Genomic DNA, 27,023 nt, shown 5'->3' with positions numbered 1-27,023 from the left:
AAATGAGGCGTGTAACAAAAACATGCGATTTCAGAACTTTTATTATATTAGGATTTCCCCAATTTTTTTTAAAAAAAAGGTCAGGATATTTTAGTCACATCCCGAAGGTGGGATTTGGTAGCCCCGGGATCATCAAGTGAAAGGATTTCATTTTGCGTTGCCTGTAATTAAAACTCTACTAATTTAATTGACTACAGTGACTAGGGATTTTATTCCCCTTTCTTTCCTGTCCCACACCCTTTCGCAGAGCGCAGACAATTTGTTTTCTTTGTTTATCTGATTAGCCTGTATTCTTACTCAATATTTAATTTGTATTTTTGATTGTGGGTCAGGATTGCAGTGCAGTAATAACTCAGGTGCAAGGAGCTTGATTCAATGTGTGAAGATTCTCTGTACTTAGCTTTTTTTTCTTTTTTTGCCATTCTGAGCACTATAACAAAGAGCTCAAACTATTTTTTTAAAAAAGCCAGTATCAGTGGGATGTCAGTGTTTAAAAATGGTACTTATCCCCAAGGATGAGCATAGAATTCTATCTCTATTCAGAATCAGTTTATTGAAGTGAATGAATAGGGCACTTTTCACTTAGAGCAAATGGAACATTTTGTAAGGCAATAGGAAAATAGATTAGAAACAAAACTAACTTTATTCAAGATAGAAAATTAGGCTGTAGTATTTAAACTCAATGAGATTTTCTTCTGAATAAATATGCATTTTGTCTCTTTTTTGCATGTTTAAGCGCCATGAGCCATATGAAGTACAAAAGAGGAAAGAGTCCAAGTTGATTTTGTTCTCAAGTTTGATGAACCAAAATACATATGTACATGTGTCCCACATACCATAAAAGAATTGGTGTTTTATATATGATTAGCTAATAAATACATATTAAGAGGTAAAGTCCTCTACAGTACAAGTAGATCTTGACTGATGACTACAATTAAGCCTAAAATTTCTGTTGTTAAGCAAGACATTTATTAGGTGAGATTTTCCCATTTTATGACCTTTCTTTCCACAGTTGTTAGGTGAATCACTGCAGTTATTGTTAGTCACATGGTTGTTAAATGAATCTGGCTTCCCCATTGACTTTGCTGTACTGTCCCAGAGTCATTTTGCTTATAACTTTATGATCACATGATCCTGGGACATTACAGCTGTCATAAATACCAGATGCCAAGCATCTGAATTTTGATCTTGTGACCATGGGGATGCTGCAACAGTCTTGTGAAAAATGATCATAAGTCACTTTTTTAACTTTGTAACTTTGGATACCAAATGAATGGTTGTAAGTCAAGGACTACCTGCATTCCCTCCCTTCAAACTAAACATTGTGTCTGCTTTAGACTTTCAGAATAATATTTGGGATTAAGATTAGCAGGTAATCCCTCATATACAATCTTACAAATCAAATTATTTTACAAAATCAAAGAAGCTTTTCCAACTTAATTTTCCATCTTTATTGCTATCAAATATGTATCAGTGCAAAATCATTATTTAATACAACTTTTGTCCCAATGTTTATCAGGATATTTGCCAGATCACAATTTCCTATCAAGATGTCAGGTGAAGATTGCAATTCTTCCAATGCAGTAGAAATACATGGTGCTGGGATTTCTTTATCCATCTACATAATTGGGCCCAGTGGAGACCTGCCATTTACCAAAAGGTGGGCCTTTGTGGAGCAGGACCAGCCAAGCTGGGCTGCAAAAATCCGGACAACAGATCCCTTCCATTTATACCACTTTCCATTATTATTAATTTAATTACAAGGCTTACATTCTCTCCGTGTGATGTAATTACAGGGAGGGATCAGAGAATAGTAGCAAAACACCTGCAGAATTTTCCTAGTTCCTCCAGGAAGGCAGGAAAAACTGGTCTTTGCAGAAATAACCACTGGCCGCTCAAAAAATGGCTAGAACCTGTCCTTCCTGGTCTAGGATAATAGTTTCTTCATGAAACTTGGGTTCATAGAATGCACTAAGCACAAATGTATTTATTTACAATATTTTTATCCCACTTTTATTATTTTTATAATTATTTTGTTCCCTTTTGGCTTTCTGTTGTATGAACAGAGAGACAGTGGGTTGGGCTTTCAAGTGGAGCTTAACTTCTGGTGTTATTTCTTTCACTGAAGTTGCCTTAGTGCAGTAATTATGGAGGTGTGGAGGTAAGAAACGATAGTGAAGAATACCACAGAGGCTTAATCTGTTGCGTATATACAGTCACTGGTTATTTCATCCCATCCTTATCTATCCAGAAGAATAATATTTATTTCTTTTCACACATGAGCCTAAGAAGCAACTTCTGAAAAGCACTAGTTATTAATATCAGCCATTAAGGGTTAAAATGATCCCGTTTTAGCAATAGTATGAAAGAAATGTAAACTAAGAAGCTGCAGATTAAAAGGGCATAATGCAATATTTTAATGAAGTGGCTGCCCAGAGCAATTGTAATATTTCTTCAGGTATAATTGCTTGACCAGATTCCTCAGCCAATGACAATTTGCATATAGACACAACACTGTCTGCATAGGAAATATAAGTAATTATGTGACAATTATTCATCTTTATGCAAAGAAAACATCTTTCAGATTAAAAGAATGTCAAGTGGCATGCTTGTGATACTTGGTTTGCTTGTCAAAGCAAATCCAAAAGCACAGTCTACTTCATAAAGTTTCTGTAAATGAATTGCAGGAAATGTTCATTTGATTCTATAATATTCTGTACAAATTACAGATTGTGGAGTTTTTAGTGATCTTTGGTTATTTGCTGCTTGTCTGCTTGCAGACAGACTAGAGTAGAGTAGAATAGAATAAGAAAGGACCTTAGAAGTCTTCTACTCCAGCCCCTGCTCAAGCAGGAGAACTTATATGTCTAGTCTAGTGGTCACCAACCAATGGGCTGGGGACCACTGATGGTTTGCGAGAAAATATTGGTGGTCCACAGTGAAATGTCACCCCCAAAGCACCCCCCCCCCCAAAGCAATTAATCCAGGCTACACTGGAACACAAGGCTGCACCGCCCACATGGCTGGCGGGAACAAAAGGCTTGCGTCGCTTGCATTGCAAACATGAGGAAGTGAGGGGAGGGGGGAAAGGGCGAAGGGGGGAACTTGCCCCACTCACCCCACACACCTCGCCAGGCCTCCCGCTGCTTCTTTCCACTTCTTTCTTCTGCTGCATGGAAGGAAAGCAGCTAGTCTTTCTTTCTCTCCGTCAAACTCCACCAGAAATGAGTCTTTGGGACCCTGCAAGGCATCCTGCTCCAAGAAGTTGTGCCGGCGTGATAAGTCTCACAAAGACTCATTTCTGGTGGAGTTTGGGGGAGAGAAAGAAAGACTTCTGCTGCTTCTGCTGCTTTCCTTGCATGAAGCCACAAGTCTCTCTCTCTCCCCCACCCTGAGAACGGAGCTGGAGATGGTATCCCGTGATCCCAAATAAAGAATTATTGATTGGTAAGAAAACGGGGTGGCGAATTTTCCTGCAGACTTTTGGGGGGATTTTCCCAGGGTCCCTGGTCCACAGGATTTAAAATTATGAGTTTGGTGGTCCCTGAGGTCCAAAAGGTTGGTGACCCCTGGTCTAGTCTTTTCTTAAAAACCTCCAGTGATGGAGTGCCCACGATTTCTGAAGGCAAGATGTTCCACTGGTTAATTGTTCTCACTGTTATGAAGTTTCTCCTTAATTCCAGGTTGCTTCTCTCTTTGATTAGTTTCCAACCATTGTTTCTTGTCCTGCCCTCTGGAGCTTTGGAAAATAAGTTGACCCCCTCTTCTTTATGGCAGCCCCTCAAGTACTGGAATACTGCTATCATGTCACCCCTAATTCTTCTTTTCTTTAGATTAGCCAAACTCAAACCTGAGGCATTCTTCATATTTTTTAAGTCTCTGGGCCTTTGATCATTTTAGTTATTCTTCTCTGAATTTTTTCTAAAGTCTCTTTTGTAAAATCTTTTTTGTAGTATAGTAAACAAAATTGCTTGCAGTATTCCAGGTGTGATCTTAACCAGGATTTTATAAAGCAGCACTAATATTTCACGTGATCTTGATTAAATAATGTTTATATTAATTAATATATAGATATAAAAGAAGGTCAATGAACTTTGGTGCCAATAATCTATTATTTCAGAGGGGAAAAAATGACAAACTTAGTCAAAACATTGTTTGCATTTTTCCAACTAGTCACATTCTCATATAAGGCATGAGACAGAAATCACAATTGCTGCAAAGTACAGACAGAAAAGATCACATTATGTAACAGCCTGGATTCATTCTTAAGCAAAAGTATTCACATATCATAACTGAACCTCTAAATCATTGTTCTTTTAGCAAAATGAGTTTTGAGACCTGCAACATATTAATTAATTTTAATATTATTACAGTGTTGGATTTAAACTATCTACAGGCATTTGCCAAATGTGCAAAACAAAAGTCACAATTGCTTTTTACTGCTGCGTTTCATTTTCCAATTAAACAACTTTCTAAGCAAACTTTTTTTATTGTGAATAAAAAAGGGGGGGCTCTTTTACTGTAGGAGAGAGATCCACTTATATTCCTTGATTAAATAATCTATTTATGAAGGTCATAGTTTGGCAAAAGTATTGTATGGCAGTCCAACCTGATACTTTGCAGAGTAGTAGCAGGAGCAGAAACAAACAGATAGTTCCTGGGACAGTCAAGCCCAAACCTAAAGAATGCTAGGTTGGAAAAGGCTGACGTATATAACCAACCAACGTATCTGATATTAGCACAATTGAGAAAGTCCAGAAATATTTCACAAGAAGAGTTCTCCACTCCTCTACTCGTTGTAGAATACCTTATGCCACCAGACTTGAAATTCTAGAACTAGAAAACCTTGAATTACGCCGTCTTCGGTCTGATTTAAGCATGGTATATAAAATCATACATTGCAATGTCCTACCTGTCAATGAATACTTCAGCTTCAACCATAACAACACAAGAGCACACAATAGATACAAACTCAAAGTTAACCGCACCAAACTTGATTGCAGGAAATACGACTTCAGCAATAGAGTGGTCAATGTCTGGAATACTCTACCCGACTCTGTAGTTTCTTCCCCAAACCCCAAAAACTTTAACCTTAGACTGTCTACTATTGACCTCACCCCTTTCCTAAGAGGTCTGTAGGGGCGTGCATAAGCGCACCAACGTGCCTACCGTCCCTGTCCTATTGTTTCTCTTATTCTTCTTTATTTTTCTTATATGTACCCATTTCATGTATTCACAACTGTGTATACACTTATACTTATTATCTTGTAAACAATTGGCAAATCAAATAAATAAATAAATAAAATAAATAAATAAATAAATAAACCACACCATAACCTCCAGCTGTAGCAGAAGATCACACATTCCTGGGTAAGATCTGACTTTCACATCTGTAATAGCTATTACTGTGGAAGAGTCAATAAACAATAAAATGTCAGTTGAATTGAGTTCAACTCCTGGTGTGCCATAAATGCACCTATATATGCAGATATCTTGACAACATAAACACAGATTGTCCCTTTTTTTTCCCCTTCTGGGTATTTTTTTCCTGACTTCCTTTCTACTAGCCTCTAGCCCTGTGATTCTCTGGTAGCGGTCTTCCATTAAATCTAACTTTCCCTGATAGTAAATTACAATCCAACACAACTTTTTCTAAGCATAAATGATGTCAGCCATATGCTGCCACCTGCTGAGACATGTATATGAGTATGTGTGTGTTTGTATGTATACAAGCACACATAAATGCTAGTAACAGTTTATATTGTGTAAATAAAATATGATAGAAGCTTAGGTATATCAAACCTAAAACATCATTTGAACCTTTTTCAATTAAACAATTAACTTATTGGTAACTAAAAATTTGTTCAGTGAGTAGAAATTAGAGCTAGATTCTTAATTTGTTAGGGAAATACTATTCCTCCAAAATATTGAGAAATAAATACTATCACAATTTAAACTTAACTTACAAACTTAAAAATACTGAAAAAAAGATTTTAAAAACTCTTGATTCTTCTCCCATTCTTTGATCAGGTTTAAATAAATAAAGGTCAAGGAATAGAAAGAAAAAGGATTGGAGAGGATTAAAGATCATTGATGGACAATCTATTTCTACTGAACAATCTATTTCTATTTCTACTGGTAAAAGAATTGGTCAGAAGTTCCAACTTAGTTCCATGTGAAATAAATGCAATTATTGTTCAACTCAAGAACATGGTTTCAACCTCTCTTTCAACTATTTTTAAAAGATGGAAAGAAGTTTTAGGATACAAATGAATCAACTTGGAAACTTACATGATATAAAATTTAAACTAATTATCAGGAACTGACTATAAAAGAAAATAATTGGTAATACTATATCACATTTCCCTAAAATTGCATTATATAAATCAAATTGCTTCTAGATAGCCATAACCATGGCTTAATCATTATATATATATATATATATATATATATATATATATATATATATATATATATATATATATATATATACACACACACACACACACACACTGCTCAAAAATAAAGGGAACACAAAAATAAGATATCCTAGATCTGAATATATATATATATATATATATATATATATATATATATATATATATATATATATATATATATATATATATATATATATATATATATATATATACACTGCTCAAAAAATAAAGGGAACACAAAAATAAGACATCCTAGATCTGAATGAATGAAATATTTTTATTAAATACTTTGTTCATTACATAGTTGAATGTGCTGATAACAAAATCACACAAAAATTATCAATGGAAATCAAATTTAGCAACCCATGGAGGTCTGGATTTGGAGTTACACTCAAAATTAAAATGGAAAAAAACACTGCAGGCAGATCCAACTTTGATGTAATGTGCTTAAAACAAGTCAAAATGAAGCTCAGTAGTGTGTGTGGCCTCCACGTGCCTGTATGACCCCCCTACAACGCCTGGGCATGCTCCTGATGAGGTGGCAGATGGTCTCCTGAGGGATCTCCTCCCACACCTGGACTAAAACATCCCCCAACTCCTGGACAGTCTGTGGTGCAACATGGCGTTGGTGGATGGAGCGAGACATGATGTCCCAGATGTGCTCAATTGGATTCAGGTCTGGGGAACGGGCGGGCCAGTCCATAGCATCAATGCCTTCGTCTTGCAGGAACTGCTGACATACTCCAGCCACATGAGGTCTAGCATTGTCTTGCATTAGGAGGAACCCAGGGCCAACCGCACCAGCATATGGTCTCACAAGGCGTCTGAGGATCTCATCTCGGTACCTAATGGCAGTCAGACTACCTCTGGTGAGCACATGGAGGGCTGTGTGGCCCCCTAAAGAAATGCCACCCCACACCATTACTAACCCACTGACAAACCGGTCATGCTGGAGGATGTTGTAGGCAGCAGAACATTCTCCACGGCGTCTCCAGACCCTGTCATGTCTGTCACATGTGCTCAGCATGAACCTGCTTTCATCCTTGAAGAGCACAGGGCGCCAGTGGCAAATTTGCCAATCTTGGTGTTCTCTGGCAAATGCCAACGTCCTGCACGGTATTGGGCTGTAAGCACAACCCCCACCTGTGGACGTTGGGCCATCATACCACCCTCGTCTGTTTCTGACTGTTTGAGCAGCCACATGCACATTTGTGGCCCGCTGGAGGTCATTTTGCAGGGCTCTGGCAGTGCTCCTCCTGTCCCTCCTTGCACAAAGGCAGAGGTAGCGGTCCTGATGCTGGGTTGTTGCCCTCCTACGGCCTCTTCCACGTTCTCCTGATGTACTGGCCTGTCTCCTGGTAGTGCCTCCAAGCTCTGGACACTACGCTGACAGACACAGCAATCCTTCTTGCCACAGCTCACATTGATGTGCCATCCTGGATGAGCTGTACTACCTGAGCCACTTGTGTGGGTTGTAGACTCCATCCCATGCTACCACTAGAGTGAAAGCACCGCCAGCATTCAAAAGTGACCAAACCATCAGCCAGAAAGCATAGGAACTGAGAAGAACCACCTGCAGAACCATTCCTTTCTTAGGGATGTCTTGCTAACTGCCTATGCTTTCCACCTGTTGCCTATTCCATTTGCACAACAGCATGTGAAATTGATTGTCAATCAGTGTTGCTACCTAAGTGGACAGTTTGATTTCACAGAAGTGTGATTGACTTGGAGTTACATTGTGTTGTTTAAGTGTTCCCTTTATTTTTTTGAGCAGTACATAATGCCCACTGAGTTTCTTATTTGGCTGAAAGTGTTTGAATAATCTGCACTCCTATCTTTAATAATTAATGCTAGTGTAGCTTTATTGTCCAGTTTACTGAGAGATACAATATTATGCAATTACTATAAAGATATAAATCCCAGTTTGAGCCTGGGCCAGGGTATAGCTTTAGTATACCCTCTGGAAAACTAAAGCATATCTTTCTTTGAATCATTTTATTAAAAATGTGGGAAATAGAATAGGCTGAAAAATGAACATGGTCACGAATTCTGTAATTAAATACTGGTTTATTCACATATGCCCTTCTTTTTTACTTCTATCAAAAAAGAATTCTAATAGATTTAGATAGAATATTATTTATGGATATTAAAATGTAATATTATTACAAATGTTTGTGTGTATGTGTGTATAAAACTATGTAGTGTGAAATATGCATTTTCTTCTCTTTTTGCTTGCTGTTTCTTAATATTTTGTTTTTATCCTATTTTTTATTTTGTGTTTTGTTAATCACTGTACTGTATGATTATAACAATCTAGTTTAATAAATTCAACTTTTAAAGTCATTGGAACAGCAGAAACTGGAATATCAGAACAAAAAGAAAAGTTGCTTTCTGAACCAATTAAAAATTCTCCATGTGTCCTTTTACAATATGAGTAAAGTCCATTAAAATTCTTTTCAACCACAAAAACCAAAACTAGGCAGGATTATGGTGTCCTCTGACAGTATTCAGCTGTGTAATTTGGGCAGATTTTTTTCTTATCCTTTTCTCAAGCTTTGCTTCTGTCAATAAAACACCATTCTGACCAACATAAATTTTTATCTTTGTTGTAAAAAAAAAAAAAACCATAAAAGCCAACTGATAGTCTTAAACATTTTGCTACTGACATCTCTTGGGGTTAATTAAGCAGTCTGGTTGTAAATAAAGGAGACATCCATCCTCTTCAAGCCCCCCTAATTAATTCTCCAGTCTTCCCTCATAGCAATAATAATAAAGATGATGGATACATTAATATGGTATAGGTCGTTTCTTTTGCTCTTACTTTGTTTTGCCCTCTTACCTCATCTGTTAGATTTAGCTATGTTAGAAATATGTTTCTGCTTTAACCAAATTTAAACATGTTATTTTTTGAGTGCAGGATTTACCTTAGCTAAAACATCCTCATATAACCATGACATGCATTCAGTCTTGTTTGGACCATTCAGTCTTCTGCAGTTGGACATAAAAATGTAGTTAGTTTATTCTGAGAATCTTTTACTATTGTTATTATTTCTTACTAATCATGCAATAGTTATTTCTCACGTGTTGTAGGAATAAATGTCTTTTCAACATCGTTATTATGTACTATCACAAGAACATTTTGCATAAGGGCAAAAAGGTACAGATGTTTTTAACTTGTTCTGCATAATTACTGCAATAAAACAGAAAATAGGAACGATCTTTCTACTGGCAGTTTTAAACATTTTGCTGCTATATCTATTAATTCTGCTTGCTGATTTTACCAAGAAATAGTAAAACTGGCCTGTTATACATTATCTCAAATATTGACCAAATAGTGAAGTAAGATATAAAGCAAATAAAGACATAATACTTTACTTTGTTACATTGTGATGCTAACATTCTCTAAGACTAACTACAGCAAGGGGAGGGGGAGTTGTAATATTAAAATTAGCTTAGTTTGCTTTAATTTTGCATTGACTTAATGGTTCAATGGCTGCAGCTTCTACCTGAATTTTACAAATATTTTCAATGGTAACTATCAACAACAATAACATTCTTCTACATTTAAACTCAAGCTGCTTTAACATGCCAACATCTCTATCTTCTGTCTACAATTGCTTCTGTAGTGCTACAATCCAGCAAGTTTGTTGAAATTCTCACCATATGCACAAGGCTGACTCCCCACAAGACTGAATCCTGTATTTCTTGCACTTCAGTAAGTAGTTAATTTTTGTGAGTTCAGTTTCTCTGCTTTTCACACGCTACTGTTTCTATTTTCATGCCTGTGCCTGCTTTTGACCCACTTACCTGTTATGAGTCAGAAAACCCTTATGGCAGCATAATATACATAACTACCTTTATAGGAACAATCAAACAGCAAATGATTGTACTGTATTCCGAATGAGGCCTCACAGGAAAAACCATAGTGTGTATTTTTTCTGTTTGAAAAATGGTGAGTGTTCTGTATGAAGTAAGCTTATGTGCCATCTGTTGGGGAGTTTTTATTAATTCATCTCAGAAAAGTTTTCTATTGAGGTAGATACAATAGATACTACAACAGTATTGAAACTTAAATTTCAGAAGTTGCTTGCCAAAAACCTTATCCAAAAGTTAAAGTACATTAGGAATGGCATTCTAATTAATCCCAAGAAAGATGTTAAGATTATGATACATAAAGGACATGAACAAACATTCTCTTGGGAAAACTAACAAAGTGAGTTTTACAGTGTTTATTGGTAGGCTTTGTTTGACATATACAAAAGAATCATGGTTCTCTCCATTTGTTGATCTGTTCTTGAGTCTGGCTTCCTAATGCAATGACAGCAGATTCCACTATGAAGAAAGGATTGTGTTTTGTGAACTGAAGTGTTGCTATTAGATAGAAAAAATAGATTTCCAGGTTCAATTTATTTTTCCCCTCAGTGGCCTACTATATTTAAACTGTTATTTAGTGGTGGTGGTAACAGCAACCATGTAACTGCCCCTCAAAGTTTATTTGCTTTAGTATGTTTGTCAATCAGACTTATTACAGAGGTATGCAATGGATGGCTGATAAGTGCCCCATGTAATCTCTGGCATTTCATGTAGGCAGCCCCAAGCTTAATTTTGAAAACTTCTGTAAGATACCAGCTTTTTGACGAAAACTATTTTTTTCTTTTTTTGAAAAAGAAAAAGAAAAAAGAGGATGTCAAAAAGAGAAATTAAATGAAAAAAAGAGGGGGTATCCATGACAAAAAGGATAGCCTGGTATGGTTTGGGGTCTGGCCCTATGTTTTTCATGCACTGCTCTTGCTTCTTAAAGGGTTCCAGAGAGAGAACTTGGGGGGAATGCAGTCTTGGATAGAAAAAAAAATTCTCATTGTTGATCTGATAATTTGAAATGAGAATCAGGCTTTTTAGGAGCTGCCTAAAAATGAAAGCAATTCTTTCCAAGCATATCTCTTCCAAGATTATCTGTAAGAATTTCTTTTGAGAAGAAAGGAATTGGATTACAAGAATGAAAGGTAAAAGAATTTTTGCTCTCTTAGAAGCAATATATCCCTGTGTACATTTTTATTAAATTTTTATTTCTAACAGCCTTCTGAGGATCCATCAAGGTGGGGTTTTTCATGATAAAATTCCTGGACTTCAATATTTATGCACTTTTTTCATATATAATACCATTCTTCCTCCTTCTTTGCTGGCTTGTTCCTTTTGAATAAGCTGTGTTCTTGACTCCTTGCATTTCATTCATAAATTATATAGTATCATATTCCAGGAACGTGCAGAAAATCATATTCAGCATCCTACATTAAAACTTCCATAGTTAGTCCTTACTTACTGGCTGCCTTCTTTAGTGACCATTTAAAGTTATGACATATGAAAGAAAACAGCTCTGTGACCAATCACATATAGTGTCGTTGCAGTGTCCCATGGTGATGTGATTTAACTTCAGGGCATTTTGCAACCTGTGCGCATTTACGACCATTGTAGTGTCCTGCAATTATGTCATCACCATTTACAAGTTTCACAACCAACTTCCAGCAAGCAGAATTAATGGAGAACACAGAAGCGAAATCACGTGTCATTCACATATCTCACCCAATGACTTCAGTGATTCATCCAACAATAAAATAGTCACGTAGTTTTTTGTTTAGTGGCAGAATTGCCAGTCCCAATTGTGGTTGATAAGTAAGGACTGTCTTACTTCTTTCTATTTCTTTTCTACACTCTGTCCATTTGTATACAAGCACTGAAGTGCTTGGATTATGTAACTTGACATATATCTTTGTGTATAGGTAATCCTTAATTAGCAACCATAATTAGGACCGGCTACTCAATGATTAAGCAAAGCGGCCACTGAGTAAATTGCGACTATGCTTATGATCTTACTTCCATTTTCCTTTGCTTTATAGACCTGCAAAGTTCATAAAATCAATAATTGGCTGCAAAGTTACTTTTTAATCACCCTTATAATTGTGAACAGTTGCTGTCCAAGGCAGTTGCTAAACTTTACATGTTCATTATTGGATGCATGCACAGATTGTGTGTGCATGTGCATATGCATGGTGAAAGATGTTACCCTGATTGCTGATCGTCATGCCAGAGTGGGAAATCATGAACTCTTTGTTGTGCCAATGGTGATTTTGCTAATGTCATTGGTAAAAGCTTTAACCCCAAACTTTTGGTGTAAAATGTCTTAGTATCTAGCATACAATCCCAAGAATATCCCAATTTGTTATGGTAATGAACAGGCCAACTACAAAGAAACTGAAAGGAGAAAAATTCACATAAAACTAGAATCAGAAGAAACTAAATGCTTGAAAATTTATTATATCCCAAGAGTGTTGGCTGAAAGCCCAGCCTCTCCAAGATCCCCATTCAAAAGTAAATGCCATCTGCAATACAAATATAAAATTAATCCCAGTTTGGTTAACTCATGAAAATCCATGGATTTAAAAAAAAGACTTAATTGAATAAACCACAATTAGTTGAATTCATATGGTAAGCCACATACCAGAGTTTATAAACCACAGTGGCTGGATTTTTACAACACACAAAGCTAAAACCAAACGTAACACATTTGGGCTTAGTTAATGAATATACATTGCTCAAAAAAATAAAGGGAACACTTAAACAACACAATGTAACTCCAAGTCATTTCACTTCTGTGAAATCAAACTATCCACTTAGGTAGCAACACTGATTGACAATCAATTTCACATGCTGTTGTGCAAATGGAATAGACAACAGGTGGAAAGCATAGGCAGTTAGCAAGACATCCCCAATAAAGGAGTGGTTCTGCAGGTGGTGACCACAGACCACTTTTCAGTTCCTATGTTTTCTGGCTGATGGTTTGGTCACTTTTGAATGCTGGCAGTGCTTTCATTCTAGTGGTAGCATGAGACGGAGTCTACAACCCACACAAGTGGCTCAGGTAGTGATTTTGTTGTCAGCACATTCAACTATGTAATGAACAAAGTATTTAATAAAAATATTTCATTCATTCAGATCTAGGATGTCTTATTTTTGTGTTCCCTTTATTTTTTTGAGCAGTGTATTTGCTGAAATGTTTTGCTTATATTTCCCTAGCCAATCTGACTGTTTTAATGGAAAATAATCAATATTTATCTGATTTTTCAAAATTTATTCAATGGATGTTGAATAGCTTGTATTTTGTGGGCAATATCACCTCCTCAATGTAAAGCTATATGTAGTATTTTGGACACATATGTATTGTTAGCCCTATCTTTAGGAGAGTTACTTCTTCTTCTTTAGCAACAATCACTTTCCCAAAAGTCCAGCACACATTAAATTTTGCTCATGTCAACTTAGGCTGAACAACTCTTGTATTTCTGACATTTAAAAAATATGTTTAAGAATTTGTGGATGAATAGTCCCTGGAAATATGACTGCTAATCTCCATTGAGTATTGATGGGTATGATCTCTTTATTGCATGCATATCCATTATAATTAATTCAATAATTGTTTGTATGATCACTGAAATGAAAAATCTTTTGTATACATATAGTACAAAAACGTGGCGGCCTGCATCCCATTAACTAGGAGATATTATGTGGCATGCTGACTCAGTGGTACTATAACCCTTAAAATGTTTATGGAATCAGCCCATTTTATGTTAAACAGAAATGCCAATCCTTTTGCTGGGATAGTAAAAGGGAAGATAAGGGAAGCCTCTCCCTGATGTTTCTGTCTACTCTTCCTGAAAATTTTGAAAAAGAATGTATTACTACCCATACAGGATAATAGCACATTATTCCCATTAAGTCATAAACTAGCTTGCTATCTGTAATTAAGCATGTGGCATGCTCCCATGTATGTATGTATGTGATTAAGGAAATCATAGTTGTGTAGTGTGAACTCATCTGGTGTTTGCCATGCCGAAATTCTCTATTATATAGTGAATTTTATCTGTACATATCCTAAATGTATTTTACTTAATATTGGGGTCCATGTGAAGTTTGTAAATAATTGTATGTAAGATAAAAGTCTTATCCCTCTCCTAAGTTATATCACCAACATATCAAAGGGAATACTCTTGATTCTAAATGAATGACGATGTTGTTTCTAGGCGGCCAGCTAGGACTGCACACCTTGGTAGAACAGGCTGAACAGCAACAGCAAACTTTAAACACATGGTTGCATTTTTCCCCCCCTGGAGAGTTTGCCCATTTTCCTCCCGATCTGCCATGATTTAAAAAAGATGGTATATTTCCTCTACCTCTTGTAATTCTCAGATACTGCTCAGAGTCGTTCTGTTCGGTGGCATACAAGTTTAATACGCTATTGTCAGCTTAGTTTCTTTGCTAGAAATAGCCGGGAACCGCAAAAGAAGTGGAGCCCACTGCTGAATCGTGGTTAAATACCGGGAAGAAACGCAAATGAAGGAACGCCCCTTTAACAAGCAAAAAAAAAGCCACTTTTGCTATTGATTCGTCCTTTCTCACGTCATTACGTACAGCCACTAAGCGGAGCTTTGACCACTATAAGGAGAGCGCTTTAAAAATAAAAATAAACAAACAGCCTCGATTTGGCTCTCACTCTTCTCGGTTTTTTTTTTTTGTTTTTTTTTTGAAGCCGTGATTCCTCCCGCCAAAAGCCAGCCTCTCTCGTTAATGGCTGGAACTCCAGCCAATGGGAGGGCTGTTTCCGAGATGAGGCGGCGGGAGAGGGCGTGGCCGGCGCGTGGGGATACGGTTTTCCCCCGCTTTTGCTCAGCTGCTAGGGAACGTTGCCCTGGCGGCGTGGCGCGAGTGGGTATCGGGGAGGGGCTGATGCGGGTATCTGCGCTCTCGAGTGTCGCAGTCGCCACGCCGTGCGTGTCGGCCGCGGCTGGAAGGCAAACCCACGCGAGCGTGGGAATTGGGGAGCACGAGAAAGGGAAGGTCCCACAGTGAAGGTGGGGAAAAGCTTCCGTGGGACTTGACGAATGGAATGAATGGCTAAGAGAGGGGAGTAGGGAAAGGGACCACTGTCTTCTTCAGTTATACGTGGGGAAGGAGTTGTATCGAGGCAAATGAGTATTCGTGAAAACGGAATCTTTCCCCCGGTAACTTTGAACCGGCCTTTCCCCAAGTAGTGCCTTCTGGGTATGCCCGACTACAACTCCAGTCATCCTCAGCATAACATGATGGAGTTGGAATCCAACACCCCTCAAGGGAAAGGGCCTGTAAATTATCATGTAGCCATTCATCTTATTTTCATCTTATTTTCATCACATTTTTGCTGTTGCTTTTCCTTCCACCATTTTGTGGGGCAATTTTATACTTGGTTAGCTGTAAAGTATGCATCTCTCAGTTGAGTTGTTTGCAGCTTTGGAGAAAATTGAAAATAGATTGGTTATTACCAACATGGATACAGTTTCTTAGATAGAAAATAAGCTATTATGGGTAGTGGTGAAAAACAGCATCCATAATTAGCTATTGCCTTAACTTTGGTTTTAAAATGTAACACAAATTACTGGACTTGTTTTCTATCCAGAAAGCCAAAAGTTGTATGTTCATATACTTGTTTGATTAGAAATAAATTTAGTAAGTCTTTTTCTTAAGCATATACAGGATTGTAGCATTAGTCTGCTTAATGCCCACTAGTAGTTCTCTTAATTTTAAAATGAGAATATGAGCAAAGATAGATTTGGACCATTAATGCACATGTCTGGAAGATTTTACTTCCTATTAGTGAATGGGCTCCAATTAAGAGAGTCATTCCAATGACAGAAAAAATGCAAAATCATAGCTTGCTGAATGTACACCTGCAAACATATCTAGAACTGCTTCAGAGGTTGCTAGATCTGTCTTAGGACAAGAATATCAGAAAGATGTATGCAGAAAGACAAGATGGGAAATATAAGATTGTCCTCATTTGTAATTGCTACAAAAAGGAGCAATGAAAATTAGCAAGAGGGCTGGAAGATTTTCCCTTTAATAGTTTATGTTATTAAGAGAGGATTTTGGTGGGAAGAATGATGAAATGACAAAATTATGATAGAGTGAAGAAATTAGGAGTTTTCATTCACTAACTTATACAATCTCTAAATAAGTGTAGGAGAGTCATGGAATAAAATAATTGATAGAATAGCATTAGAATTAGTTATATAATTTGAAATAAGGAGCCTGAAAACTAAAATGTGGCATGTCAGTATACATTTAAAATAACAGGTAAGAATTTATTTTAAAACAACTTGGACTAAAAAACAAGCAGTTTTAAACAAGGATAATGAGGGTTTATATACAATGAAACTGGCAGATTATTGACTATAAGCAAAAAGAAATTTTATTTCACATTATTTCACATTATTACCAACAAGAGAATCCAAATAATATACCTCCTAGATTCAGGTGCCAATTAAATGCCAGGTAGTGGGATTTGGAAGGAGGGACATGGTGGCTTTGTTTTGTTTTAGAAAAAGGAAGTTATAAAGAAAGTGGAAGTTCACAAGCAGTGTCCAATTGACAGTGTGTGTGTGTGTGTGTGTATGTATATATCACATTTATGTATGAAAAATAGAGAATATGTGAAACAGAAGGATTAATATGCTTTTAGAAAAATTGATATAAATCCAGGGTCTGCAAATTTTTTAGTCTGAGGGCTACATTTGCAAACATTTGAGGGTCCAGGGGAAAATCATTTTTATAAATTAGCAAATAAAATTTAATTGAAGAAATGTTTTATTTTGCTCAGTGCAATATGATTCACAACAACAGCAAAAAAATGTGACAACTACGAAGAAACAATGCCATGCTTGTATGGACAAATGATAGAAAGTTTTTAAAGGGAAAGATGCTTCCCCTTCCTCGTCCAGCTGACTTGCAAACCCCCCTCCCCCCATTGGAGAAATCAAGGGAATCCTACCTTTCTAAACAGTGGTGAATACAGGTAATCTTTGACTTACAACAGTTCATTTAGCGATCAAAGTTACAAGGGCACTAAAAAAATTAACTATGACCATTTTTCTCATGACTGTTGCAGCATCCCCATGGTCATGTGATTTACATTCAGATGCTTGACAACTGGTTCATATTTATGTTGGATGCAGTGTTCCAGGATCATGGGATCACCTTTTGCAACCTTCTGCCAAGCAAAGTCAATGGGCAAGCCAGATTAACTTAATTGAATTAACAGCTAACTAACTTAACAGCTGCAGTCCATTTAACAAATATGGCAAGAAAAGTCGTAAAATAAGGCAAAAGTTTCTTAACAATTTTCTCACTTAGCAACATAAATGTTGGTCTCAAACTGGTCATAAGTCAAGGACTACCTTTACAGCCCTGCTGTGTCTCCCTATGCTGTTTGGAAAGGATCAGAGCACAACGCATGAGAAGAGCTGGCAGGCTGGAAGGAACCTTTCAGAGGACTGGATATAGCCCACGGACTGTAGTTATAAATCTCCCTATCTACTGAGCCATATTATTGAAAGTTATGCCATATAAACCTTGAACTTGGCTCAAAATGTAGATCAAATAAAATGCCATAGCCATGCTTTATATTTAAAGTTTGTTATTGGGTACTTAACTTACCTGGGACTGTCTGTGTAACCTGTACCTGGAAAAGAAAGGTACTTTAAAGATAATCCTGGCTACTGGACATAAAGGCAGGAAGACAGAACAGCTGCTAATTCGGGAGTATCTATCTGTGCCATCTCTGCTTCCCTTTCTCTTCTCACTCCCAGTATCCAGGAGGAGAGGAACAAGAAGGTGAGCGAAGGCAAATAGTTCAAAGCTGGAAAGATGGCTGGAACACTAGCAAGAATGACTGTTTTCATTATGATCAGAGCAAGGCTTAATTACTGACTTTTTTGGTGCTGGATTACTGGGTAGGTCATTTATTTGCAGGTTATGCCAGACTTCCAAAGATCTGTTATGTGAATGTGCCCAACGAATGGAAACATGTTAAACCATGGTTTGGTTAACTGGAAAAAACAGTTGGCTAAATTTAGATGTTAAGCCCAAGCCAAATAAACAGTTTAGCATATTTGCTGAAGGCGTCTCATTTAACAATAGTATAACTTCTGATATAAAGGAATACTTTTTTTTATTACAGAAGTATCAGGTTAAAAAAATATGCACAACTAGTATGTTATATAAATTAGTGAATATCCTGCCTAATTCGATTGTTACAGGATTAAAAACAGATTTTGATGAGCGTTTGAGATTTTTCCGATTTCAAGAATTACACGCATATTCTTGTTCATTTGTGACTTCTGTAAGCTATAAGTTAATACAGAACTTGACAATCTGTCTCTTTCCTATTTTGGTCCTCCGTATATGAAGTGAAAAGTTTGCTCCTTTTTGCATTGTTAGTGGGTTGGGTTAAAATGTTTAAACTTTACAAATTCCTTGGGTCCTTTATTCATCCCTTGAACTCTTTGACATTTTCTTTCCAAATAGCCCCTGGTAATTTGGTAATGTGGCTTATTATATACCACATAAAGTCTGGGGTGGGTTTTGAGTTTATGAGAGTTGCATGGCTCTGTTTTAAACAGGGATGCTCAGACCAAAGTGCAAGGATCACAGTCCTGAACACCTCCAAAATCTAATTTTTAATGGGATTAGAAAAGGAAAATTATCAAATATGTAGGAAATAACTACGTATGATTTTATTTAGCAAATTTAGATCAACTGCATTTAGTTTTATTTTAGCTACAGTCATTAAAACCTTCATTCTGTGCCCCTAAGAGGTTACTGGCCTCTGCCTCCTGCCCCAGATAAACCGCATAACCATGGCAGTAGAATGTGTGTTTTTCCACACTAGACACAGTTTGAAATATAACTTCATGATGAGAGGAATAAACCCTCTTTGTGAATTTTAAATATGGTTTTGTTTATGTGAAGGTATACATTTTGGAACAATTTATTACTCATGGAATGCCAGGATTCTGAATTAAGCAGTGCCTTCTTGTTTCATAAAGCTTTGAAGAAAGTTTAACATTTAGTGAAATCACAAATGTAGCAGTTACATACCAGATGTAATGATACCTGTAGTTTGAATTGTTCCACCCCTGTGTTTTAGGACTTTCATTTAATATGATCTATAGCAAGATTGAAGAATCCAAAGACTATTTTCTACTAAGCAATTTAGGCAGTTTAAAAATGACTGTCAGGAAGTATCCATTGAGGTAAAATTAGAATATTTATCTGATAATACATTAGCAGAACACTGCTGGTAGAATTAAAGGGAAACTTTGACAGAATAATATGAAGGAAAATGTGTGTGTGTGTGTATTTATATTTATATATATATTTATATTTATATTTCTTTCCTGTGCTGGGTAGTACGCTACTAGATAGTAAATTCTGAATTTAGTTGAAAGAAATGCTATTGAATTCTGTTCAATGGGAATTGAGCATAGACTTTAGTTGAAATACTAACACGGGCAACATTTATTTCACAGAAATCTGGTATACAATGAAGGAAAGTTCTGTTACCATGAGTACTTCAGCTGCAAATCCCAAGATTCTATATAGGAATTCTCGTCTACTCCGTATGGTGTTTCTACAACTCCATCGCCAACAAAGGGCTGACTTATTTTGTGATGTTGTCCTACAAGCAGAAGGTACCAATTTGTCTAAAATCTGAAAGATAGATACCTAAAATAAATAGATCAAGTTCTAGTATTTTAGCTGAATTTTTTTAGAGCTTTGCAAGTCCTCCAAAAGAGTTTTTCTAGTTGTAGATGCCTATATGCAACATGTTTTTTTTTTTTTAAGAGAGAGCTTATTTTTCAGGCTTGCACAATTTTTTTCATAAGTTATCCCATGTTTTTCCGTATATGTGTATATGTATCTTGCTTTGTTGGACAAAAAGGAGCAATAGTTTTGGCTTAGTGCAAAGTATCCCTTTTATAGGATATTCATAGTTCTAATAATTATCCAAAACATCTATTATTCATTTTGTTACTGCAATAGTTTAATGTGGAATATGATGGAAGCTTGTCTCCATTAATCTGTTTTCAGTGCCTTGAAATTTAAAATAATATGAAATTGCCTGTGAATCCATTTTGCTACCTCACCCAGTCTGATGCACCTTAGACTGTGACTCCCAGAATTCCTCAACCATATCCATGGGCTATTAGATTGTGGAAAAATGGAATTTAGAATACTTTGTAGCCTTCTACCAAATTGCCAATACAGGTAGTCCTCAACTTACAACTACAATTGGACCAGAATTTCAGTCATTGAGCAAAATAGTCATTAGCTGAGATGCCTGTTCAACTGTTTAGCTCAATGATCACAATCCAGGCACTTTCAGTTATTAAGCTATCTCTCAAACTGTTAAGCAGACAGAATAACACTATACTGCTTCATAGTACTTTACTGTCCTCTCTAAGCCATTTACAGAGTCAGTATACTGTATTGCCCCCAACAATCTCGGTCCTCATTCTACCAATCTCAGAAGGATGGAAGACCTTAAGTTGGTCAGGATCGAACTCCTGGCAGTTGGCAGAATTAGCCTCTAATACTGCATTCTGACCACTGCATCACAACATAAGGAGCCTTGGATGTGTGTATGGCGGGGGTGTTCCTTCATTGGGCTTCAGGAACAGAGCTTAAATCTAAAGGATTGAAGATAAACCCTGCTCTCCATCCACTGGGGAAGTCAGTGGGGAAATCAGCAGCAGGGAAGGTTGCAAGCTGCTGCTGCTGCTGCCTGCCAAGAGGACTCCCCTCTCATTTCAGGGCTGGCTGAAAGCTGCCAGGGGAATTTAGCTCTGCAAGCAGGCAGCACTTTCACTCTGTCTGCTTAACGACCCCAACTGTGAGTGCCAGGATTGTGGTTGAGGGAAGCAATAATATGTCTCACTTAATGACTTCTTTGCTCAGTGACCAATATTGTGCTTGTAAGTCGAGAACTATCTGTAGAGGTGGAAAGTCCCCTCATTTCCATCCATTTTAAGTAACGTGGCTTGCAATGTGGAAGTTGGGTTCTGAAGAGGAATAGAGTACAGGGGGGGGGGGGAAAAAAAAAAAAAAAAAAAAAAAAAAAGAAAAAAAAAAAAAAAAAGAAAAAAAAAAAAAAAAAAAAAAAAAAAAAAAAAAAAAAAAAAAAAAAAAAAAAAAAAAAAAAAAAAAAAGGTAAAAAAGTTCCCCCCTTTTTTTTTTTTAAAGGTTTTTAAAAAAAATCATTTTTTTCAAAAATTTTAAAAAGTCCTTGACTTACAACCATTCGTTTAATGACTATTCAAAGTTATAGTGGCACTGGAAAAAAAAATCCCCAACTTATGACCATTTTTAACACTTATGATTGTTGCAGCATGAACAAAATTCAGAAACTTGTCAACTGGCTCCTATTTATGATGGTTGCAGTGTGCTGGGATTCCATGATCACTTTGCAACCTTCTGACAAGCAAAATCAATGGAAAAGCCAGATTTCGCTTTATAACGGTGTTGTTGACGACTGCAGTGATTCACTTAACTGTGGCAAGAAAAGTTGTGAAATGGGACAAAAGTCACTTAACAATTGTCTTGCTTAGGAAGAGAAATTTTGGGCTGAATTGTGGTTGTAAGTTGAAGGTTACCTGTATTAAGACTTTGCACTTGAAACATTTAACCATAGTGAAATTTTGCAAAAAAAAAAAAAAAAAAGGTGTGATAGATCCAAGGAAGTTGTTTGGAGTGCTGCCATTGTTATTTTTATTTGTGTTGAATTCTTCCACTGGAATTATGGAGCTATTTAATTTTACCTAGGGCATGCCTGTGGATTTGTTTAATATCTTGTTAGTTGTGAATAAAATACATAATGGTAGTTTGTACAATTTGCAATTGTTTTTGTTACTCAATTGTCCTGAAATAACTAGACCAATAAGTTGATGTAAAAGGAAGAGTGAGTTAAAATATCCCTTGCAGGGAACCGTTCTTGCAATTTTGTTGTAAAAGTACAACTATTTTAAATTAACATGTGAAAAATGCAGTTTGATACTTAATACTTAATTGTAATTAAATACATTATTTCAGTTAGCGTGCTTAAAATATAAATCATCAATCATCTATGTACTGGGAATGGCAATAACTGGCGAATGGACCAGGCCTTTTCATCTACCCTGAAGTCCAGATTCCTCTCTGATTCCCTGCCCTTCCACTTCTTTGCCCTTCTATTCTGTCAGAAAAAGGGAGCAAAGACAATTGTTTGGGGAGATGTTGCTTCACGGTGCATGTAGGCATTTGATTTAGCATGCTCCTTCCATTTCTTGCCAGGGCAAGTAAAATAGTCTTCCTAAATTGCTTCTGGTTAGCTGCCCTGGGAATAGAATTTAGGACTAGATATGTCTTTGCCCTGACTCAGTACAATTCTCACTTTCCTGACATTATGTATTGACTCTGGGAGAATTTCAAGGCTTGCCCATGGAGAACATCTTCAGTCAAAATTGATGGTCCACTGGTAAAGTACCTGCTAATAATGGTGTTCTTTATAGGCGAAGCCGTTCCAGCTCATTGTTGCATCCTGTCGGCCTGCAGCCCCTTCTTCACAGAGCAGTTGGAGCGAGAAATGGCCCCCAAGGGACACAAGGTGGTGCTGGAAATTCGGGGGCTGAAAATTGGGACGTTGCGTAAATTGGTAGATTTCCTCTATACATCTGAAATGGAAGTATCCCGGGAAGAAGCTCAGGATATTCTTGCAGCTGCACGACAGCTTCAGGTGTCAGAACTTGATTCTTTACAGTTAGAAGGAGGAAAGTTAGTAAAAAAAAACCTGGGCCGGCAATTAAACAGGAACTGTTTGCAGATAACCAGTCCAATGACCACGTCAGAGACAAGCTTAATTCATTCTTCTGCTCCCTCTGGAGGTAGCTTGACATCCTGGGTACCTGCAGGCAAGCAAGCAACACCCGGCAGTAATTTTATACCATGCTCCAAAGAAATAAGTAGCCACAACAGTACTGATCAGAAGGACGTAAAGAAGCAAAAGCTTGCTACAGCATTGCTGAGTAATGACAAACAGGTTTCAAAAAGCCAGACAATTGCTGCTGATCCCCTGAAAACAAAAGTTAAAAAACGCCCTTCAGGCACAATAAGGAATATAATGGGCAGCAATGAGAATGGTGGTCTGCACAGAAAGGAGACTGAGGCTGGAGATGCACACACTACAGCCAGTTTGCAGAATTCAAAAAAGATAAAGCTCAGCCGTTCAAAGCTTTCCTTGCCACCTCTGTCTGCGCCTTGTGCCGCCAGAGACCATTGTACTGTAATGTGCAGCAAATCGCCAAGGTCTGTTAAACGTCTCTGGAGACAAAAATGTCCTGTCAAGGATGAGATGGAAAAAGAAGATAGTAATCATTTTTGTGACTTAAGAAGCCCCCCTCTTCTTCCAAAATCTAAAGGCAGAAAGCGCACCTCCCCAAACTTTCCCCAAGAAATAGGTCACATAGGCCGGGTAAAACTCAGAAAAGTTATCAATGGCAGTTACTGGGAAGTAGTGCACGAATCACCTGCCGCCCAGCCTACAGTGGTGGAAAATGGTGTGCGCACTTCGAAAGATGAGGGCTCCCAATCTCAACCCAGACATCCTAAACCAGAAGTAACAGATGCGCAACAGTTGGCCAGGTCTGCTAAACTGCTCCCTGCAACTGCTGAGGCTGCACCGGGTCCTGAAAAGAGTGTGATAAAACAAGAGGCAGAACTATCTGAGAAGAAGAAAGAAGGAGCTGATGCTGCTGGGAATCATTATGACATGGAGGCATTTGTGCTGGATCATCTGGTCAAGGGAAAGCAGTATGATATCCTTGCTTCAGCTGGAGAGTTGGAACAAATGCTAGATGTGCTTCTGGCTGATGAGGATGCCATCCAGAGCACTACTATTATACAAAGCCTGTGTGCTTCACCCCAGGCAAATGAGAATGTCCTGAGAAACGTTGGAATTGAAGAAACAGAGAGATGTTGTACAGTAGGTCCACAGTTAGACAAGGTAAAAATTAGTGACTCAACAAATGGGAGCTCTTTGCTGGACCCTGTACTTAACTGTCTTCCTCTTTTAACACCTGCGCCTAATGGTGACTGCCTTTCCTTGTCCAGGTCAGCCTCTCCCCAACTGGGGGATTGGGCAATGGCTCAGTGTCAGCTGTCTGAACCCACAAATGGGACTGCAAATTTTGCTGAGCCTTTATCTGTCGCTTGGACGGGTGATGAGGACCAAGGACCTGTAACTTATGATGTGGGAATCTCAGATACAAAGTCACTTACTGAAGCTGTTCTCAGCAATCCTGTGCAGCCCAACTTGGACTGCAAGCTATCATCTTCCTTAGCCGGCCTAGAAGAAGAAACCATAGACGTTGGAGGGATAGAGGACTTCTTTCTTAATATTGAATGTGTCCGGCCAGATCCTTCTCCTATATCTGAAACTGAGGTGGATGTTCTGAACTAGTGAGTGCAAGTAGTGGCAAGGAATTACTTTGACTACTTGGTGAGGTGGGCTAGCAGACAATATTGCACTTAAAATTCTATGGCAAATAGTAAGGAATCTGCCCACAAAAAGCAATAGATTCCATAATGTTTTTGAGTATTTTGATCAGATGATGGAAAAGCCCCCTTTAAAATCGAACTGGGGAGAGGCTGCTTTATTATCACCAGTTCTCAGCCTCATTAAATCATGACCGTGACATTGATATAATCTATTCTTTGTGTAGGGTAGCCTTCCAGGATGCTGGGGTTCTTCTGGCCTCTTGTGGGATAGGTTATAAGCTACAGAAATCTACAGCATTTACTTCTGTGAAAAGTAATATTTTATCTTGCGAGAGACATCTTGGGGGCTGGTAATAATTTTACACAAGTGTGTTCTATTTAATTTCCTTTATAGATTATAATGTAATTGTCTTATAGTAAACACAAGATTTTAAAATGCCAGTCAAAAGTTTAAAGCATGACTTATAATTCAGAGGACAAAATTACGTTTTCTGGGAAGAGCTCTATTGTGAAACAGTGTTGTCCTCAAGTGTTTTAAGTCCTGTGCTTCCCCTCAATTTTTTAAAAACATTTTATTTAATGGCTTTAACTAAACCCGGAAATTCAGTGGTTAGGACAACTGTTGTCCCAAGCTGAGAGCTACTAAGTTGAGTTAGCAGTTCAAAGGCAATATATAAAGGACTTGGGCAACAGAATAAGAATTGCCCTCTTTGTACTGACTCTTTCAGTTCAATGCTTCATTTTTTGTTTGTTTAAAGGTCAGATTGGAACTGCTGAGGGTCTGCTGATCTCACTGCTGTATTTCCCAGTTACCGTAGATCACACAGTACTAACTCAATACTTGCAGCAGTACATGCTTTGCTGTAAATGTTAATTCTTTCTCCTTAAACCAATACGTTGCTGGAAGTAGCACCCTTTTCTCCTGCTACTTTTGGCCAGATGGACCACTTGAATTGAGCTGACTTTTCTCCTGATAAGCGGCCTGCAGTATTTAAACACTGATACAGGGAACTAAGTGCCTTGCTGACTTTCTATATTTTAAATAAGAGAAGGCTCCCTAGAGGCTTGAGAATAATTGCCAAGTTGCTTGTTTTTCATTGAAACCATCTCCTTGTGTTTGCAGCTTCTTCACAGAGAAGTGTATTCAAGTGCAATGACCTATACTCCACGAAGCTGTGCCAAATACTTCCTTCTCTCACAACCCAAAGCTCTTCATGTATGCAGAACATTCTGAAGAGTAGATGGCACAAAGATTGGAATAAATATTGAGTTGTAACTTGTTCAAATAAAAATTCTTACGTTTTCTTGGTTCTTTGTATCATATTTACACTGAAGCCATCTTGTGGGGTTAACTATAGCTAAAGGAAATAAAACAATACACACGCACAAATAATACAAATTGTTGGGCAAGCATTGGGAAGCTTGATAGTCAGCATAGTAAACTAAAAGTTAACAGTAGAGTTAATTCTCGTGAGCAGGTATTTTGTGCATAAGGAAAATCATGTGGTTTAAATATTAAAACTTCAAAGGCTGAGGATTGCTATCAGTAATATAATAGGATAATTAAAAGGAAAAGTCAAAAATGAAAGCTAGTAGCCTTCTTTAATAATCTTTAATCAGAAGAGAAAAAGAGGTTGAGAGAATAATTAGCAGTTTATGGCCCCCTTATGGAATGGCTTAAGATACTCCACCTTGGCTAATTCCTTAGTCAAAAAAAAAAAAAAACATTGCAGAGGAGAGACTTGGGTTTTCAGGGTTCTTCATTCTGTCATGATTGAGGAAATAAGGAAAAGGCAAAATAAAATAAGTAGTTGTGAAGAAATCTTCCCTTTTCTCTGCCAAAACAATCCCAATACTTTTGGCTTTGGGTTATTTTCCTTCAATTCTAGATAGCAAGGGACCAAATACTGTAGAGATTTTAAGTATAACTTCTAAAATGCCACCAGCAAACAAGCACACATTTAGGTTTTATTGGGAAAAAAAATACAGGACAAAATATTAGCATGGTGATCTGAAGCCACTGGAGGGATGAAAGTACAATAGCGAAATGAAATGTTTTCAGAAATCATGTGTATACTTGGGAGTTGTATGTGCTTGGGAGGGCAAGTTTAACACTTCAGCAGATGAAACAGGACATGTGAATATAGATGTGCAACTTTAATTCGCAAAACAGTGGACAACACTATACTG

General features: G+C 37.4%; 1 protein-coding gene across 2 annotated transcripts; it reads left to right on the top strand.

Moving 5' to 3' along the window:
* Positions 1-15,130: 15,130 nt before the first annotated feature.
* BTBD18 (BTB domain containing 18) lies at positions 15,131-26,097 on the top strand. 2 transcript variants are annotated; one of them, XM_087950550.1, is made up of 5 exons: positions 15,131-15,340; positions 18,110-18,253; positions 19,832-19,993; positions 22,850-24,794; positions 25,957-26,097. In XM_087950550.1, exons 3-5 carry the CDS (start codon positions 19,846-19,848, stop codon positions 25,988-25,990), a joined length of 2,127 nt encoding a protein of 708 aa, XP_087806676.1. In that variant the 5' UTR covers positions 15,131-15,340; positions 18,110-18,253; positions 19,832-19,845; the 3' UTR covers positions 25,991-26,097. The 2 variants fall into 2 exon arrangements, with proteins under 2 accessions (XP_087806676.1, XP_087806675.1); XM_087950549.1 differs by lacking the exon at positions 18,110-18,253.
* The last annotated feature ends 926 nt before the right edge of the window (positions 26,098-27,023 follow it).

The sequence above is a fragment of the Notechis scutatus genome, chromosome 1 (genome assembly GCF_049901735.1).
Source record: "Notechis scutatus isolate UNSWTSFEM ecotype Mainland chromosome 1, rNotScu1.2, whole genome shotgun sequence".
NCBI classification, from domain to species: Eukaryota; Metazoa; Chordata; class Lepidosauria; order Squamata; family Elapidae; genus Notechis; species Notechis scutatus.
Note: the sequence above shows the minus strand (reverse complement) of the source record. Positions and strands in the feature narration are given on the sequence as shown.

What these genes read in the sequence shown, in the direction of transcription:
- BTBD18 (XM_087950549.1), top strand. Translation starts at nt 19,846, where the DNA reads ATGAAGGAAAGTTCTGTTACCATGAGTACTTCAGCTGCAAATCCCAAG. An exon ending in TGTTGTCCTACAAGCAGAAG is followed by an intron (nt 19,994 to 22,849) that starts GTACCAATTTGT and finishes TGTTCTTTATAG; the next exon opens with GCGAAGCCGTTCCAGCTCAT. An exon ending in GAGGTGGATGTTCTGAACTA is followed by an intron (nt 24,795 to 25,956) that starts GTGAGTGCAAGT and finishes TTGTGTTTGCAG; the next exon opens with CTTCTTCACAGAGAAGTGTA.